The sequence below is a fragment of the Taeniopygia guttata genome, chromosome 3 (assembly GCF_048771995.1).
Source record: "Taeniopygia guttata chromosome 3, bTaeGut7.mat, whole genome shotgun sequence".
In the NCBI taxonomy this organism is placed as follows: domain Eukaryota; kingdom Metazoa; phylum Chordata; class Aves; order Passeriformes; family Estrildidae; genus Taeniopygia; species Taeniopygia guttata.
In genome coordinates, this window is record NC_133027.1 from 103,004,167 (window position 1) to 103,023,506 (window position 19,340).

The 19,340-nt window shown below is 38.7% G+C and overlaps 1 protein-coding gene across 2 annotated transcripts in view; it reads right to left on the reverse strand.

Moving 5' to 3' along the window:
* Positions 1–19,340, reverse strand: part of LPGAT1 (lysophosphatidylglycerol acyltransferase 1) — a 61,166-nt gene that overhangs the window by 24,940 nt on the left and 16,886 nt on the right. For both annotated transcript variants that reach the window (XM_002193741.7, XM_030269090.4), the window contains exons 3-5: positions 8,541–8,659; positions 3,358–3,453; positions 1,026–1,299 (exon numbers count right to left, since the gene is read on the reverse strand). In XM_002193741.7, the coding sequence (XP_002193777.3) occupies positions 1,026–1,299; positions 3,358–3,453; positions 8,541–8,659 (489 nt within the window). The remainder of the gene's footprint in view (positions 1–1,025; positions 1,300–3,357; positions 3,454–8,540; positions 8,660–19,340) is intronic.

The window sequence follows — 19,340 nt, forward strand, 5'->3', positions numbered from 1 at the left end:
CTCTCCAAGAACATCATCTCAATTTATTTCCTTTGTTGACAAGAGTAACTTCAAAACTAAAAATCTGGAATCAAGTTCTGTACAAGGGTTCTTGCTAACCCTGAGATTTGAACTTGAGACAGAAAATAATCCAAAATCTTCTGCGCATGTGGCTTCATTAGTAAGGATCTTTGTTTCAAAAAATTTGGCTGTGGAAACACCAGCCCCACCCATCAGTAAGAAACTACCACAACCACCCAATCCATTGTTTCTGTAATAAGTAACAGAAATCCACAAGGAAGTTAAGAAAGATCTCACCCTGCTCTTGAACATGCCAAGTTAATTTTAAAAACTGAGAGACTAAAGCACCACGTCCCATAACTACAGCCATTATTTATACCCATCAATACCGTCCCCTATAGCCCAGGCATCCCAGAACAATAATGCTGCAGGAATATTCTTATTCTCTCATAACTCTTCTGACATGACAGCCAAAACAATCCTTCAAATCTAGTGATCAGTGACAGTTAACACCAGCAACAATGGGGCAGGCAACACAAAGATCTGCACAGAACATAAGAACCTGAACTCAGTGGAAAATAGTCCAGGAAGAAGAATGAAGTATACAGCAGTGTATGCAAAGAAACTTCTAAAGCCTGGAATAAAAATATGAACATAGCTAGCATATTCCAGAAATACTTTTGCCATAGTTCCATGCTGTCTCAACCCACTGCAAACCATCAATCTTGCCAAAAGGAATAGATCACCTTCTTGCTCACTCTGAGTACCTATTCCAGTATCTGCTTCATTCATCATGTGAGCCAAGCCAAGCACTCATGCAGCCATACCACAGAATAAATCAAATTAAAATTAAAGTGGTTTTGTTTTTCTCACCAAAAATAAAGTTAGCAGAACCAAAACTAATTATGAAAACATTTTTAAAATGTATTTTATATTTAAAGAGACCAATTCTACACAATGTTTTTTTAAACTCAAATGTTTGACATTTAATTTGCTTTATACCCATATAGTGAAATGATCTTTACCTTTTCTCACAGCATCTCCACCTGATGGAGCTCCATTTTCTTGTGGAGCCACAAGCGTTTTCAGAATTACTTGTGTTGCCCCAAGTCTTGGCAGGGTGACATGCTTAAGAAATGGCAAATTATTTTTCTTGGCAAATGCCTGGCTTGTTTCTCTTCTTTTCCTAAGAAAGCCACCCTCTGGAAATAAAACAATCCATTTCCGATTGCGGCTCCTGTAATATTTTTCTAGATGATCTTTGAGTAAGACAAGCTGCTGGTCACGGTGTGTTCTCCCCTGTAAGGATAAAATATATAAATAAAATGATTGCTTAAAAGAGATAACATCAGACATAATTATTATACTTCTAAGGTTTCTCTCTGTTCAGACATAAAAATAAGCCCTTGAGACAATAAAAAGCAATGTTCTCCTTGGAGTACCTCCTGGAGGCCTCTAGATTAGGTCTCAGCTGGGTTACCACAGCAGAACCACAGACCTCACTCAGATCTGCACTCTCCAATGACTCATTCATTTCTCCTCTTTGGTGCATTAGGACAACTTCTTAAGAACAGCAAGATACAGCCTTAATTACTGCACAAATATCTTCAGGAACAATCTTTCCCCGTCCCATCTCTGCATGCATCAAGCTACTCAAATTTTCACAGGAATCTCTTTATGTTAATTAGCATTTTTGAGTGCTCCAAAGTGACTTTGTCAAATCACTCAAAAGACACAGGAGGGAAAAATGAAAGCTCTCCTCAGCAGAGGTGATTTTAATTCTCTGAAGTGGTAACACAACTGCCACAAACATTGCACTGTTTGGTGGTTAGTTGGGTTTTATTTTTGGTCAGAGGAAGGAAGAGGGACCAAGTAGGGTTGAATGAAAGACAGTATTTTACTAAAGGTGAGTTCTGTGAACGTGCTTCTCCTACATTTAAGTCTCACCATTGCAATTACTTCTGACTTGCCACATGAGAGGGAAGGAAAAGGCTCTGCCTGCTCATCATAATGCAATTATAAAGCAATATAAAAGTCCTCAGTTAAGCCAGTCCTTTCTTATCAGACCACAGGACGCCAGGATAGCACAGCAGTTAAGAGCAGTGAACAATAACCATCCAAATATTACTAGAGCCTGTCTAGAGTTAGGCAAAAGACCATTACTCACTCATATGAAGTATTTTTGCCAAACCCAAAGGCTAACAGCCCAGAAACATTTTATTTTAAATTTGCTTATCTTTAGACTCACAATGTCATCGCATTGGTGATGTTGCCTATGTCAGCCACTTTACAAAAATGAGGAAAAGTCTTAGTTTTTGCAGCTCAGTGATGGTTTGGTTTTGTAACTGGAATTGCAACCCCACATTCAGAAATCATAATTAACAAGGTGACTGCCCTGTGTACCTTAAAATGTGCATATCATAAATTCTACCTATTGGAACAGAATTATATTTTACAAAGCATCCAACCCTGCTCCTTCCACCCATCCTCTACAACAGACAGCTCTAGAGACCTCTGTTTTCTAACTATGCCTCCAGTGTTAGTGAATCTCACTTCAGCTGGGTACTGCTGTGATTAGGCATTTCTTTATTTCATTCTGAGTAAATCAACTTCTGTGCAATGCGAAAATTCATTAATTCTCTCTGGTTCTCCATACAAATGAATAAGGAGAGGAAAGAAACATTTATGACGGATATTGCAGTTCATGTAACTGGCAACAGGTTCATGCTTTTCATGAGTTTCTACTTTGAGAATGCAGTTTGATCAACAGCCACCAAACAACAAAAAATCCTACCCAAACTGTATAAAATAATCCAAGAGTCTCACTCACTAATATTTGAGACGCTGAGCTCAGCAGACATTCTTTCCTAATGCTCAAATAGCAACTAACCTTCAAGAATCAATTAATTACTATTTACACAGGTCCATCGTCACCTTAAATTGATCCACTACTATGTCACCATCAAAAGGGATGGTTCTGCCTTTCCTAATTTGAAACTTTGCAACCAGAAGAGTGACCTAACCAGACTCTCTGCATGGCTTCAAGGTCACTAAGGAAAGGTGAGAGGTGTGCTCAGAAACAGAGACAAAAAGGACTGCCCATATATTTTGCTTGTACACCTCTCTCATAATAGGCTCCCGTCACAACTGGATTCCACCATCATTTGTGTCCATGCAAGTAATAAAAATAAAATGGAAAATAAAGTAGCTTCAGAACAAAGACCTCCTCAAATATACACTGTACAGCGCAGCTATTTCATCATGCAAACAAACAAGGAAGTGGAAAGTAAGTCCTGTAACATCACAATGCTCCAAATATAAAGATAAATCAAAGCAGTATTATGTGTTTCCATTTACCTGTCTTATAAAGAAGTCTCCATGGATTAGAGACACAATGCCAAAGTTTGTATACTTAAAAATATGGTCCATCAGCCACATCATCTGACGGACAACCTGAAAAGTAAAAATAAATTTTAAAAAGGACTGAATTATCAAGTGCAGAGATTAATGAATTATGTATATACTGGTCACATTCTTGTCACTCTTACATCAGCAATAAAACTAGCAAATATACAGAATAAGGTCCTTTATGCCCAAAATATAAATCAGCACAGGTGCCGTGCTTCTCCCTCAAGAGTAGGATTAAATAGCTGCTTTTTTGTTATGTAATATACAGTTCTACAATATTAGACATGGCACAGCAGCCAGCTTGACTTGTCCCAGTCAAGCAGCACAGTGGGAAGGCAAAACCAGAGGCTGAGCCAATAGATTCACTTGACCATCACTTCTTACAGGACAGTGAAGGCAGCTACTTTACCTGTTCAGTCCTTTGAGATTTAAAATAGAAAACTACTCCCAACAAAGTAAACAACAGAAGGAAAAAGCTTCTTTTCTCACAAGGTCTCTTCCCTCTAGCTCTCCTACATGTAGTTTTTGAGTGGGGTAGGAAGTGGTTCTCCAAAACTGGAAAATCCAATGTCTCTTACATGTTCCCAATCATAGGCCAGGCTGCCTTTTCTCTTCCCTGTGTTATGAGGCCACATCACGACTGACCCAAGTTCAGTGAACCTGAAGTCATGTAAGCCAGTACTCTTCCATTTACCACTATCAACAAATAATATGATATGAAGGACTGTGACATTTCTCTGGTGGTCAGATGATCATTCAAGCACCTTCTGCTTTGCACCTTTCTCATGCACTTTGAGGCAAACACAAAAGAAAGCAGCCTAAGAAATAAAGATAACATGCTAGTATCCCTTCCTGTTTGCCAGTGGTATTCCTTACTAGATGTTACACATCTGAAGGATCAAAGGCACACTATGTATTTGTGATTGACAAAAGATAAATTAGTCCCTAGATCCAATGCCTTACTTGAGACTAATATTGGGAAATTGTTCATCCTACAGCTATCTTCAGGCCTGTGTTAAATTAAAGTGAGGATCTTAAATCCAATTTCTTCTCTGCAGACATTAACATTCTTCCCATAAGCTAAAAAGCTTTATGAAAAAAAAAAAAAAAACCCCAGGAAGAAAAGGTGTGCCCTAAGGACAAGAGTTAAAAAAAGCATCATCAGAGGTATTACTGCTCATCAAGGCACTACAATAAGCTCATGCATCAACCAAAGGTGACAGGCTGGTGGAGGGAACAACATCCTTTGATAAAAACACCACCAGAATTTCACTAATGATGATTTAGCCTGCAGCAGTACTCAGGCCTGCCAGTGTTCATCTACTGCTTTGGCATTTTGACAACTGTTGTTCTATTGTATCAAGCAAAAGTTAAACCAACACCATCTATTTTATTGGAGGAGATAAGCAAGCTCAATACTCTGCTTTGCTGGAAAGAAAATGTGTCTTTTGAGGAGTCAACACTGGTCCCAGATGTTCCATGGCAATCCTGGATGAGGAACTCTTGCCCAGCAGTGCTGCTGCTTCTCCCCTAACCATACTACTTGATACTTTTTCTCTGGATAACGGCAGATTTATCCTGCAAGTTGATCACTACTCTTCAAAGTTGGAAGTCCATCTCACCTCGTTTTAGGGCTTCTAACTAGCATCCCTGAGCTTCCCTAGTCTTTCTGAGGAGTGATGAGATTTTGTCAAAGATGAGTGTGACACGCAGATTACAACTGAGACACATACAGTCTGCTGTGCGTGGGCTACAGAGACAAACTTCAGAGACAATGATCATAAATCTGCCTGTAAGCCTAGGCAATGGTAAGAAGTACAAAGAGGAAGTATTTTTATGTATGAATTAATATATATATACATACTAACATACCAAATCAAAAAGCAGTTCAAAGAATAGGACACACTTATCTTATCTGCAGTCAAAAGGCAAATGAGATTAATGGACAATCATCTTATTCTGCTAGCAAGGGCAGAAGAGAGGACACTGCAAAATTTTGTTGGTAACTCTTCTATGTAGTGACTTCTCTATTTAGTATCCTCAGGAATAAAACAACACTTATGAGATGAGCCGCTTATCACATGCATTTCAAGGAGGTTTAAACAAAGACATTTAGAAGTATTCTGAACACAAATTAATAGTTGTCAATGGCTTCAAAGAACTTTTGGATGCCCCTTCAGGTCCTTTTTCCTTCATGGTTAAGCAAGTTCAGAAGCTAGAAAAAACTTTTACCAACTATATTAAAAAAATCTAGGTGCCTTCTATTCACAGGTCCACTTTCACTTTAGTCCACACAGATTTCATAACAAAACAACCTGGATAGACTGGCTTTCATCTCTAAGCACCTGTAACTTAACAATGAAACCTGAGAAAGTACGACTTGAAATCTGCACGCAAACCACTGCAAGCTGCACTTTTGTCCCCATTGCACCCTTCCTGGCACTGCTTTCTGTTACAAATCAGAAAAAAACCCCACATTTATCAGTCCTAGTCATGTCAGAAAGCAGCAATAGCAGCACTTTAACCTACTTCTTTTTGTTAAACACATAACCTTCAATATTTATGAGACCACAACTTACTTAGTGATTTTTTTAACTCTTATTTTCACAAAGAAATTGGAACAATTTCTCAAACTTTACTAAAAGTGTAATTAGGTCACTTCTGGTTCACCTGAAACTTTGCTGTCTGGCTTATATTATGGTATCATGTATTAATCAAACAATGCCAATCCAGTCCTTCCATTAAAATTCTAATTTTTAGCTAAAGTTCCACTTCTCTAATAAGAGATTATATTTTTATGATTCATGTAAGTGAATCTAAATAACAGAAATATCTCAGCACATGTATTTTATCTTACTGCTTTGTGAGATTAAATTGCTTTAAAACAGGCTACACTCTCATTGGCATATAGGGATTTATAAAATATTAGAAAAAAATACCATCATGGCTCCTGACCCCACCCTCAGGAAACACTGCCAAATTACAAGACTGTCTCATGAGTTTGCCTCACTACATAGAAAAATCCAGAACTTTAAATTGAACACTTCTGAGGTCTTACACAAACTTTTTTTTTTTTTTTAAAGCAGCATTAAACTCTATGTGCTTGCAGATTACATCTGGTTTTGGTCTGTACTAGCTGGTAAAAGCAAGCAATTGAAGTTCTGGACTGGCACAAGCTTAAGCCTCCTAAATGAAAAAAAAATTCTTGAAAATTATAATCTTGCTAATAGATGAGTATCAAGCTTGTGAAGGAATCCATGTTAAGTTTAAACTGGATTTAAGGAAAGCTGACTAATTTAAACATTTGCATACGGTACAATGATTGTTTCTGGACAGGTAGGTTTATTTTTTTTCCTCCAGTACTTTCACAGTCGCACTAAGTAAAGACAATTCTTTTTAGAAATACAAATCATGCTACTTAAAAGCACCTGATCCAGCAAGTTCTAGCAAAGATAACTACCCTGATCTTTCTCATTATTTTCAGCCACTTGTACTACTCATGCTATATTTTAAGCATATACTGAAGCTCGTATTGTTTTATTTCTTTATTAGCTGAAGACATCAAAGCCATACTAAGCTCTGGACATGCACATTCCAAGAGCAATGACTGCAACTACTTAAGGGAAAAGACAATGATTTTAGGGATTTTCTGCTTTTCCAAAAACATGCAAACCTAATAATTTCCATGGTGGAGATTATTTGTGATCTCAATGCTTTCCTTCATTTTTAGTATCTCTTACATTCACTGAAACTTACTCTGTCTTGACTTAAACATTTCATGTTTAAGCTATGGGGTCAAATGGGATAAACATGACTTAGATTTATATCTATAAACTAGTGGTTAAGATCATATGCCATAAATATCATCAGGACTACACCCTCACAGTCATATCTTTACCACAAGATTGTCCTATGTACAATCTTGATGAGGGAGATTAAAGAGCTTATTCTGTCATTCTATTCATTTTGATAGAGCACAGAATACCATATATACCAAAATCCCTCAGTTTCAAAAGAAATGACAGTAATCAAAAGTACTTTCACAATAGCCTGCTCTGGGAAAGGGGAAAGAGGAAAGGGAAGTCTCTGCTCCATCTTGAGTAGTATTTTCATATTTTGTGAGGTGTGGTTGTTTAAAAGGTGCTGGGTTTTTTTTTTGTTTGTGTTTGTTTGTTTGTTTTTTAATCAGCTTTGCTGTCATAAGCAAGATCTGGAAAACTTTCTAAAACAGTTATGGGTAAGCATACCTTTATCAGTGATTTACCATGAAAAGATCACTGATAAAGGTAAGCGTACCTGTAACTATATTAATTTGCACTAAGAAAAACAGTGCCAGATACAAATTGTGCATACACAACAAAAATCAGTTATTGTTTCTTCAGAGTATGATGAAGGAAACAACATGAAGACACTTCAAGAAAGAAGGCAACACTAACACAGATACAGCTGATGCATTTTTTCATCTTGACAGGTACGCCTCCTACCCTTTGTAGCCTAATCATGCACACATGCCCTTCTTCCTGATCTGTACAGATATCTGATGTCCTTTTTAGATCCTATACTCTGGTTTCCACACCTTAGATATGAATTTTCTGAACAGCAATGCATGGAATAATTAACATTAGTTACACATCTCACCAATAAATCCTTAAGAGCTTGTGAAATAAGATCTCAAGCAATTTTGACCTTAGCTAGGTAGCTTAACTTTGGCATACCCGCATCCCACCAAAATCCAATAGACAGCTTGCTCTAACTTTGATAAAAATTCCATGCTAGAATAAAGTCACAACCAAGAAGCTACACCTGTGCTGGTCTGAGCAAATTTGGCTTGAGCTGCACAAAGGCATGAGGTGAAAGGAAAAAGTCAAGTCCATGATTACTTGTGAGGAGATCTGCTTCCCTCTGCGTTAACCTCGACTGGATGCAGTGACTCAGCTCACATCTGACCTTCTCCAAAGACAACATTCAGGGTCTATACCTGCTCCAAGCTCCTGCCTGTCACACTGCACCAAATCCAAACAAAAAGCTCCCTGCTGAGATGACCTGGTGGGTTAACACCCCAAAGTGAGCAGTTAGGGCCACGCAGGGACGCGAGCACACACAGCAGCCACCCCACCCCGGATGTAGCCTACCGTGCCTTTATCCTGAAGGCACATCATCAGAGTGCAGACGTCACCCGTCGCTTGGTGGTTCACCAGCACCATGGCTTCATCTTCTGACACTGCTTTAACATCATCACCCCATTCCACTACTATTAAAAAAAAAAAAAAAAGGTAAATTTAACAATGAGAACATGGAAATTTTTCTATCAACAAAACTACTCCACACCCAGACTACAATCATAAAGAAACCTACATGCTACATGTCAATTTATATTGGCACATAGCATAAGGCAGGAATGTTAGCAAGACTGTTTTTCCAAGCAGGGGGTATCCAGCTTAGTTTGAAACTGCATGCGCAGAATAAGAACAAAACAAAAATACTCTACCAGAACATGTGCACAGAGATTGATCTTTTTGTGTCATTACACCATTCTATATTTAGGGTCTGAAAATTACATAAGCTTTTTGACCCAGCCTTTGTATTCATCTATCTCACCTCATTAGATTAAAAAGAAAATTATATTGTCAATTGTGGGTTTTGCTGGCTGGGCTTGTTTGTTTTTTTAAACTTAGCAAGTTTTTTCATTTCTACACTCACTAATATTATTCTACCCCAGTAAAAGCAAAACAAAAAATCTGTATTTGGATCATTAGGCTTAAAATGCTATGTTAAACAAACTCATTCATTCTAATCTAAACAAGTTAGCTAAAGGCAAGGAAGTGGGTTCAGAAAATGCTGCTCGGATGACAGAATGTATTAGTTAATACTTTATAGACCAGAGACCAGATGCTTGAGCAGCAACAATGATGTCAGAGGGAAGACACACTTGATTATCATCCAACACTTACACTATCAAAACCATGCTGAGATAAGGAAGAGGGATTATAATTGATAGTTCCATCATCATGAAGTAACTAAGTGGAGAAAGAGAAGACTGCCTCCCAAAGATGGAAAACTAGCAAATGCATGCTGTAAACTAAAGACCAGAGTCACTCTGGGTCAGATAGACTATGTCTAATGCTGCTGTTGGGGCAGAGAGACAAGTGAGTAGGGTCTGTCTTTCTTCAGTGAGAGGGATGGACACTGCAGTGCAGGATAAAGGGAAAGGATGGAGACAGGCAGAGGAGCTCTGTGAAGTTCCAAAAGAAAAATAAGATGTATTGCCCATGCATGTAAGGATGTAACTTTTTCTGTCTTTGTTCCGTATCTTAAGTGGTTCCTATTGGCTATTATTTTCAGTTCTGACAACAAAGGGAATATTTCACCTGCACTCTTTTGTACTATTAGAAGTTTTTCAGGCAGTGAAAAACTCTCAGCACAGGCTAATTACTGTCTTGTAAGAGATGGTTTAACTGATGCAAAGGTAATAGGCTACGCACTGAAGACAAGAAGCAATAATCCAAGCATAGCTTCCCTGTCCTTGAAGAAATGAATTAGCATCACACTTTTGAAATTTGCCACTTTATTACTTTCTAACAGCTACAAAATTAGAACTGAATTGAGAGAACACCAAAAAAAAAAAAAAATGCTGTATTTGGTAACAAGTAGATAAAATCAGACTAGAGATATGAGGGTGAAGAGGACCATTCATTCCATAACGTTCAATCTCCTTTCCTTTCCCTGGGAAAGCTAAGCACAGATCTTTCCTTACTTTTCTCACCATCAACTTGGAAGAGTCCCTTTATCCCTCCTCCTCACTATGTGCAAATTCCCTGTGATGTCCCATCTCACCCCATGAACACTGGAAAACACTTGGCCATGGTGGTCACAGTTGACACACACCTTCCTTATCAAGTACTTCACATATCTCAATATGGCAGCATCCCACTGAGCAAGAAACTAAGATGAAATGAGAATTGTTTTAAAGGGAAATTAATCAACCACATACCAACTTAGAAATTATTACTTCAGTGTTTCTATTAAGCAGCTAATATGCAGCTGTCCTACTGAACTGTGGCTTTCTAAAAGTAATAAAAAGTAAGCAATATCTACAAAATGTCATTTCTCACAAGCAGCTAATTGTTTTCAAATAAAACTACTTTATTTCTAGATCACTCAGAGAAAATGAATGCATCTCTTGACTACAGATATTTCCCTGGAACATAGCAATTTAATCCTAATAACTTAAACTGTGTAACAGTTTAAAATTAAGCTCTTTAAAAATGATTCCGAGATCTAACTTTACAATTGATTAAAATGAAGGTCAAGACTGAAAAATACAAGCCATGAGAAGCAGCATACACTTGAAAACAACTAAAGAGGAGAACTTATGAAGCTTAACTTGCTATAAAAAAGTACACTTTTAATATGCTAGGTGAAGGCTAATAGCTGACTCTGAAGCTTTCAGATAGGCCCAGTTAAAGAAATACAAGGGAAAAAAACTTCTCTCATTACCTATTTTACCTACTGTTGTTAAACACAAGAGGGTATACAAGAAACAAGCAACCCACAACGCACTAACAAGTTTCAGCTAAGAAGTAAGAAAAAGGTGAGCTCTGTGATCCCACTGCATATACAAGGTGAAGAAAAATGAAGTTGGATTTAATTCTTCAACTGATTTACTCCACTAATTACACCTATCAACCAGCCAGGCTAACAGCTCAGCTCCTGCAGTGGGTTATTAAATCCCAGTGTACCAGCTGGCCTTCCTCTAGCTTCTGCCTCCTCTTTCACTTCTCCTTGGGCAATCACGCTGTCTCTTCTGCTTAACAACGCTTTATGGTCAATTGATTGACCTGATTATCAAAGAGAACAGAATCACTTTGTGTAAGTCCTTCACAGAGCATTTCTGGATTGAAAAGAGAACAGCAAACCACAAAAGTGTGCAGAAAAACCACTGCCATTACTACAGTTTTTAAAATAAAAAACCAAACCCTCAAGTCTCTAGAATTTTAAGTTCACTTTTGCTTTAAGAAATACTTGCACTATTACATTCCTCTACTGCAGTTGGAAACATTGAAATCAAAACCTCAGCTGCATGGCAGCAGAATCAACAACACTGCTTTGCTCCACTTAAGAAGACAAAAAAAAAGCTCAAAGACAAATATTTGTCATTTGGGGGCCTGAGATCCAGCAAACTTTCCTCCACAGCTTCTTTCTATTGCCAGAGCACATTTTTTCAAGACAGCAGTTCTGTGTCAGCAGCCTGACAATAGTTAGATTTCTGCAAATGCAGTTTAACACAGCAAAATAACAAAGTGAGGAAAGAGCAAGAAATCATTTTAATGTGGCAAGACAGAAGTGATTTAGATTAAAGAAAGCTTCTGACTTCAGGTTATGTGCAAAAGGCTTCACCAGGAAAGGATAAAGACAAGTCTACTTGCAATTACATGAGCCCCAGGACAGAAATATTTATTCTCCTCTCATAAAAAGAAGTCCAAAATGTAGAACATTAAGAAAATATTTTATCTCATGAGCTGCAGATTTAGCTTTTTATGAGCTAATCCTTAGAGAGCTTAAAGAACAGCACAAAAGTAATAATTTTTTTTCCAAATTTTTAGTGAACTATTACTAGCTACTGTGAGTTCTCAGAACACTTGGCTACTTTGTAATCATGTCTTTAATGAAACTGTCTGTATGCAAGTGATACTATGAAGAAATATTCAAGCACTTCAATTACACTATGTCACTAGGCTGAGCAAAGGACTACTAACATAACTAAACGTTCACTAAATTTATTTTATAGTTTTCAATATACCTGGAAGAATGGCAGTCTACTGATTTGTACAACTGCCCAGACATTAATATGAACAACTTCATTCTGCATACTGTATTTTAAAACTTTAAAAATGCTCTGAAATTTTTATCATCTCTTCTTTGTTATAGTCAGTAGTTTCACTACAGTGTGTGCCCTAAGAATTGGCATAGGGCCTCAAGACAACTTAAGCCCTAATTTATTATTTCAAAAGGCATTGAGTTTTAAAGACTGACATTTTATGGCAAGGTCAGGGAGGTCACTTTAAGCATTCTAATCACAACTATTGAAACACAAATCACCGAAAAGTTACAATATATGTAAACACATAATTGATTTGGATATCCACTTTATTTGCTATTTAGAATTGAGTCCACATAATATTCACAACTTTCTCTAGAAACTGGGAGAAGTTAAGAACTTCCACAGAGTGACAGAATGGGTAAGGCCAGTGACTCATGCAGTCCAACCTCCCTGCTCAAGCAGGGTCATCCCAGAGCACATGGCACAGGATTGCATCCACACAGTTCTTGAGTATCTCTGGGGAGGGAGACTCTCCACAACCTCTCTGGACAACCTGTTCCATAGGTTGTCACTGCACAGTAAAGAAATTCTTCCTCATATTCAGATGTAAATCTCTGTGCATCAGTTTCTTCCTGCTGCCGCTTGTCCTATTGCCCAGCACCACAGAGCAGAGCCTGGTCCATCCTCTGACATCTCCCTTCAGATACCTAAGAGGACTGATGACATCCCCTCTCAGTCACCTCTCTCATCTCTTCCTCCTAAGAGAGATGCTCCAGTCCTTGCATCATTTTGTAGACGTCCACTGGACCAGCTCCAGTAGCTCCATGTCTCTCCTGTACTGAGAAGCCCAGAACTGTACACAGCACTCCAGATGTGGCCTCACTAGAGCAGAACTGAGGGGCAGGGTCACCACCTGCTGGCAATGCCCTTCCTAATGCACCCCAGGACACCGCTGGCCTTCTTGGCACAAGGTGCTGCTGGCTCCAGGACAGCTCGCTGTCCACCAGGACCTCCAGGTCATTTCTCAGCAGAGCTGCTTTCCAGCAGGTCAGCTCCCAGACTGTGCTGCTGGTGCACAGGGTTATTCCTCCTCAGGTACAGGACATTGCCTTTTTGCACCCATCCTTAGGTTATTTTTCCTTCTGATCACTTGCATCCATTTTACAAGACCTCATGCAAACTTGTTCTAAAAAGCTGCAGACTGGCAACTCTTAGAACTGAACAGAACCACCTTTAGTCGATTGCTTGGAAACCTTCAGCTACAAATAAACAGCATTACTGAGGAGCAGCCCTCTTCAAAAGCCACCTTCTACCTAGGAGAAAGAATGTTATTGTTATGTATTCAGCAGCAACTAATGCCTGACAACCAGGTTTCTTTGTTTTAAACATTTCCCCTCTTAGTCAAGCATTTATGTCTGGCAAGTTGCAATCCTGCTTTACCATTATTCACAAATGACTCGTCAAAGCATGTTTCAACTGTACATGTACAGTTGTTCAACTCATTTATCTCTCCTTAATAGATGGGATTCTTTGATAGCTGGCATTATGAAATCCCAGAAGTGATGCCAAAGGTTAAATACTACTTAGATGTTTTTTGCCCTTCACAAAAAGGTTAAGGTATTTATCTCTGAGAACTGGTTGTCTACACTGAAAAAAAGGAAAACAAAAAATGGACTAAGCTAATTATCGTACAGTTAGTCTTTTACACTTATTAAGCATGTATTTTATGGTCAGAATATATTTAAAAACCCCTACACAAAATCAGACATATACTACTTAAAAGAGAAAAATAGCTCTTCTTATCCCACCCATTCCTTCCAAAATTCCTACTGCCAAGGAAGACTTCGTACCTTGTTTTTAATAACACACAAGAGGTACAGATGATGAATAAATATACAGCACAGAAAAAGAGGAAAAAGAACATACATATAATATCATATCTCATTAAATATGGCTTCACTTCATATACTGTCCTCCTTCTATTAAAGAATGTACCCTTTCTAACAGAAGTATTGTTGATTTCAAGGCTACCACAATATCCATATCTTTAGGTTGTAAACATGCAATTTCAAACGAGATTTTGCTAACAAAAAGAGCATCCTTTACAGATAAACTGATTGCACTGACAATTTCCCCCTTTATTTCAACCAAGAGAAACAGTTGAAATGAAAATTCAGAACAGGAACAGCAGCTGGGGAAGGGAAGGCTGCAAATAAAGGCAGGTTATTCCTACAATATAAGCCAAGGCTGGGTTTAAGATGTCCCAGTCACCATATTTGTTTTATTGCCACCAACCATTTTGCACACCTCTACACTTCATGTATTTATGTATGAAACAACATAAATTTCTTTTTGCTCTCAGTTCTTCTTAGCTTCTGTTCCCTCCTCCTGCAGTTTAAAGTCAGATCTGTTTTGTGGACAAGAACACTTTAGTAGTCACAGTATTTATCCCCTAAATCAACCCACCCTCTTACTTCAATTAACCAACAGACAGAAGTGTTAAAAACAGGAGATAATTACAAGAGAGATGCCCTGGCTCTAACCAACCTTTCTAACCTTTCCAACCAACCCAAGAACCATGTTTTCCCTAAAGCAAAGCAGCTCCTTTTGGAAATGGGCTCTAGCAATGACTGCTTTTGAAGACTGACTTAATTTTCCTTGAGTGCACGTTCAAGACCTCATGGGTACAGTTTACTGGAGTTCTATAATTCACTGGCACAAGAGATGACGTTTGTGGCTGAAGAGAGGGCTCCTTTTACCCATATGTGAATGAGAATCAATAATCAGCAAAACCTTAGCTCACCTTCGAGGAAGCAAACTTCTTCCACTGAATCAAGTACTGACAATACCATTTCAAGAGCTTCAGTATTTTGCAGTTGTATTAAGCAAGCAGTTTATATGAGGAGAAAACTTTTAAAATTAAAAGATACTGTCAAAATACACAAGCTATGACCACAGCAGATATTTAAGGAAGAGTTACAATATATCTTAAATATTACAAGAACATGTCTTGCAGTGAACATACCCTCCACATTTTCTGGAGGTCTCAGTTATTTCACGCTGCTCCCACAACACTGCTTGAAATGTAGAGGCATCCAAGTCCCACATCTCATAGTTGTGATGACCCAAATTGGAAGCCCAGCTCTGGATGGTGGTTCCTGCTCCCAAGCAGTAGTACAAGTCACAGTGTTTGCAGCCACACAGGTAAACGGGAACTGTGAGATGTGAAGACTTGATGTCAGCTCTCATAACTACAGTCATAATGAACTGTAGCAGCTGAGAAGGAACTCCGCTGTCTGTTTTGCTGCTTCTATTCTTAGAAAAGCAACTGCAAGACTGAAGAAGGAGATGGAGTGCTGAAATCCTTTTGAAGCACCTCGCGCTCATGAGTCAGAGCACTCGCAGAAGGAGCGAGCTGAACAGCACATTCCTCCCCAGTGACACATAAAATACATTAACCACCCAGAAGAACATCAATGCTTTCATGAACTAATATCCTAAAGCTTTAATACCTTACATACTGCAGATGGTATAACTGCCAGGAGAAAAAAAATTGTTTGTTTGAAGCCTAGAAGGAGAAGCGAAACAGTGGGGTAGTCTAGCGAGTTTTTCTCACCATTAAAGAATACTTCAAAATAAAAAACCAGCACAAGTAAATGTTACTAAGGGATACTGTAATCAAATGATCAGACCTAAAAATTGAAAATTATCCTGACAAGTTCTAAAGTACGCACACAAAAAATTACCTAGTTAGAAAGACACTGTCACAAAGGTCCTAAAAAGGCAGGTGAACCTGAGCCAAGAGTAAATAAAGTTCAGATTAACTGCCATCACTTCAGTTTATGTGCAAAGCTGACATCTGTACCATTTTGGTCATTCCCAGTTACATTGTGGAAAGAAATAATGTCAACCTATGTTCAAAAACGTCTATTTCCAACATAAATTTACATTAATATCTTTAAGATTACCATAAACCAAAAAAAGTATGTAAGCTAAAGATGAACTTATGCCTTTTCCTGGTCAAGAGCCTCTAAACACTGGGGATGACCAAAAAGTTGTAATGCAGTAAGTGAGAAAAGCAAAGAATCATATTTTCATAAAACAAATATCAAAGAGGTTCTAAATAGAAGGATCTCAGCTAAGTTGTTACATAGTGCAAAGACAAGATTTGCAGCTTACTAAGACTGCACAATGAAAAGAAACCTCATTTGACAATCATTGACCTATTGTATGAAAAAAATATTTGATGGAATTTTGGTCCAGAGATGTTTTATTCCTCCTTAAAGAGAGAGTATGGATTTGAAAATTTTAAGAGACAATCAAGACATACAATTTTTTATCATTCTGCACTTTGTGATTCAAGTCCAAGGTCAGAGACAATGATGGAAACACCACAAACTACCTCCCATCACAGAGGTCAGCACTGGCACCTGTTGTCAGGCAAGGCTGTGGGTCCTCTATGTTGGTCTCTTTAGCCACAGGAGTAATTTTTGCAAGTGAAAAAGGATTCTCACCAATTATGCACATGACTTTAAATACTGAATCCACATAATACTTTTTCATTGTTTTAAAATGCAAGAGTAAAAATTTCACAGTTTCACCCATGACACCGATGTCTACTTTTAACAAGAGGCAAATTTGATGTTGGACTACCCTAAGTTGATATCTTCAAAATCCTGTACTGTATATTGAAACTACTGTAATTTAACTATGGTTACAATGCAAAACATATCTCAAAATATATCTCAAAGAAACTTGTATCTGTAAGACTGCTTTGAAAGCAGAAATTCTGGAATACAATACCACTAGAACATTCCCAGCAAGATTTTTTGCAAAAGGTTAGGTACTACAGAGGAGCAAGAAAGGAGGAAAGAGCGCTGGTTTACTCTGGTAAAAAAACATACCAGTGCTGCTGGGTAAGGAAAATATGCTACAAATACAAAGTTTCCTACTACTGTTACCCTTATCATCCTTTCAAGCAAATGGCAGCTGGCTGAGGCACTGTATTTTTAAAAACTTGAACCCAGCAGGTTGCTACAGTACTTTACCCATCACTGCTGTTATGCCACTAAGCAAGCAGGAACAGAGCTGAAAGGGTCTGACTCGGCAAACACTGACAGGAATAAAAGTGATATGGTGCTTTTGTCTTTATTTTCCCTTAAAAACTACTGTTATCTTATAAAAAATACCCATCTGCTGCATGAGTGGGGAACTTGCTCCCTCCTGGATTCGAGTCAGAAAATACCATATGACTTCATGCTCAGTATATGAAGTGGGGGGATGAGGGAAGAAGCAGGATGTCTGGAATGATGTTTGGTGCTTGCCTTCCCAAGCAAACTCCTGTGTGGTGGAGCCCTGCTTTCCCAGGGATGGCTGAACAAACACCTGCCTGCCATGAGGAACTGGAGAAAGACTTCCTTGTTTTGCTTTGCTCGTGTGCCCAGCTTTTGCTTTCCCTATTAAACTGCCTTTGCGTCAACCCATGGGTTTTCTCACTTTTACTTTCAATTCTCTGCAGATCCTGCTAGCAGGGGACTGACCCAGCAGCTGTGTGGGGTTTGGGGGGTGGCTAGGGTTAAACCACAACAAAGAGCCACTGAGATGATGAAGGGACCAGAGCATCTTTCATAGGAGGAGAGGCTGAGGGAGCTGGGACTGTTCAGCCTGAAGAACAAAATGCTTCAGAGGGAAAATCGTACTCATGTGTCAGTACCTGACAGAGGCCCAGAGAGAAGTGTAAAGATGACTTAGCCAGAATCTTCCCTGCAGTGTTCAGTGACAGGTTGAAAGGTAATAGGGACAAATAAAAAACAATAGAGGATACCCCACTTCAACACAAGGCAAACCCACCGCCCCCCCCCTCCAACAACAACCAAACCACCAAAACATTTCTGCTACAGTATGCTTCCATTGTTGCACAATGAGGTTGCAAAATGTCCATCCTTGGAGCTGTGTAAACCCTCACAGGACATGAACCTGTGCAACTGACCTGGCTTTGTGTGGGGGGTTCAGCTATATGATACTCAAAAGTCCTTTCCAACCGAAACAATTCTGACAGCCTGATACCAGGAGGAAAAACAGAGTGTTAACAGAACTCTCTCTTAGTGGATATGTACAGCTACAACAAAACCTTCAACTTCATCCTACAGCATGAGAAGGAACAGTCTTTACAATCACAAAGCACACATTGCAAATAAAAACTGGCAATGTTTTTCTGTCTTACTGCTGCAGAACTGCAGCAAAGACATAAATCTGAAAGATAGTTCGAAACTTAATATGAAAGAAGCAGAGTGTGATTCATCTGGGATCATCAAACTCGGGACAAAAAGTGGGACCAACCCCAGGAGCTGGAGGCAACAATGCATTTTAGCCAGAATAATCCATTGTGTTCACTGCTAGGAAGTCTTGATATCTTCATCTGAACATCTTCATTTAGATATTTTTGTCTTTAGCTATATTATGGAAAAGTGAACTCCTCCATTGAGATTGTTTTGTCTGCCTGGTAACACACGAAAGCAGCGAGACTGAAACTGAGCTACTTTAAGTTACTTGAACACCAAGATATTCAAATTATTCTTTAATACTCAGGATATAATTAGTGACACCTACTCAAACACAAAGCTTAAGAGTAATAACAAGTAAACAAAAACCCTCCACATGTAAAATGGGAAGGCCCCAGTTATTTCCCTTATTATCTGTAGCCAAGATATTTATCTAAAATAGTTACCTGTGTTGCTTTGAGAAGCAGAAGAGAGTCACTGCAACATCACAGGACAATCTGAGCTGGTGAAAAAAAAACCCAAAAAAACTGGAAGGGGCAAGCCAGCACAATCAGGGTTATCAGATGAGGCATGATGGGGCAGAGCAAGCACCAGTTGAACCAGGATGAATCCCTACAGAACTGTGGTTTGCTACATTGGAAGACCTGCTGGGCAAGTCTGGTTGGCCCAACAAGAAAAGAATCACCAGTACAAGTCACCCAGGTTACCCTCAAAATTGCTGTGAATTTATTTTTGAAACAAACGTGTTAGGCATGTTGTGGTCTCTAAAGCACAGCAAGTGTAGAGTTTTGTTCTTTTAAAGAACATGTTTAGAACATGCTAAAAACCTG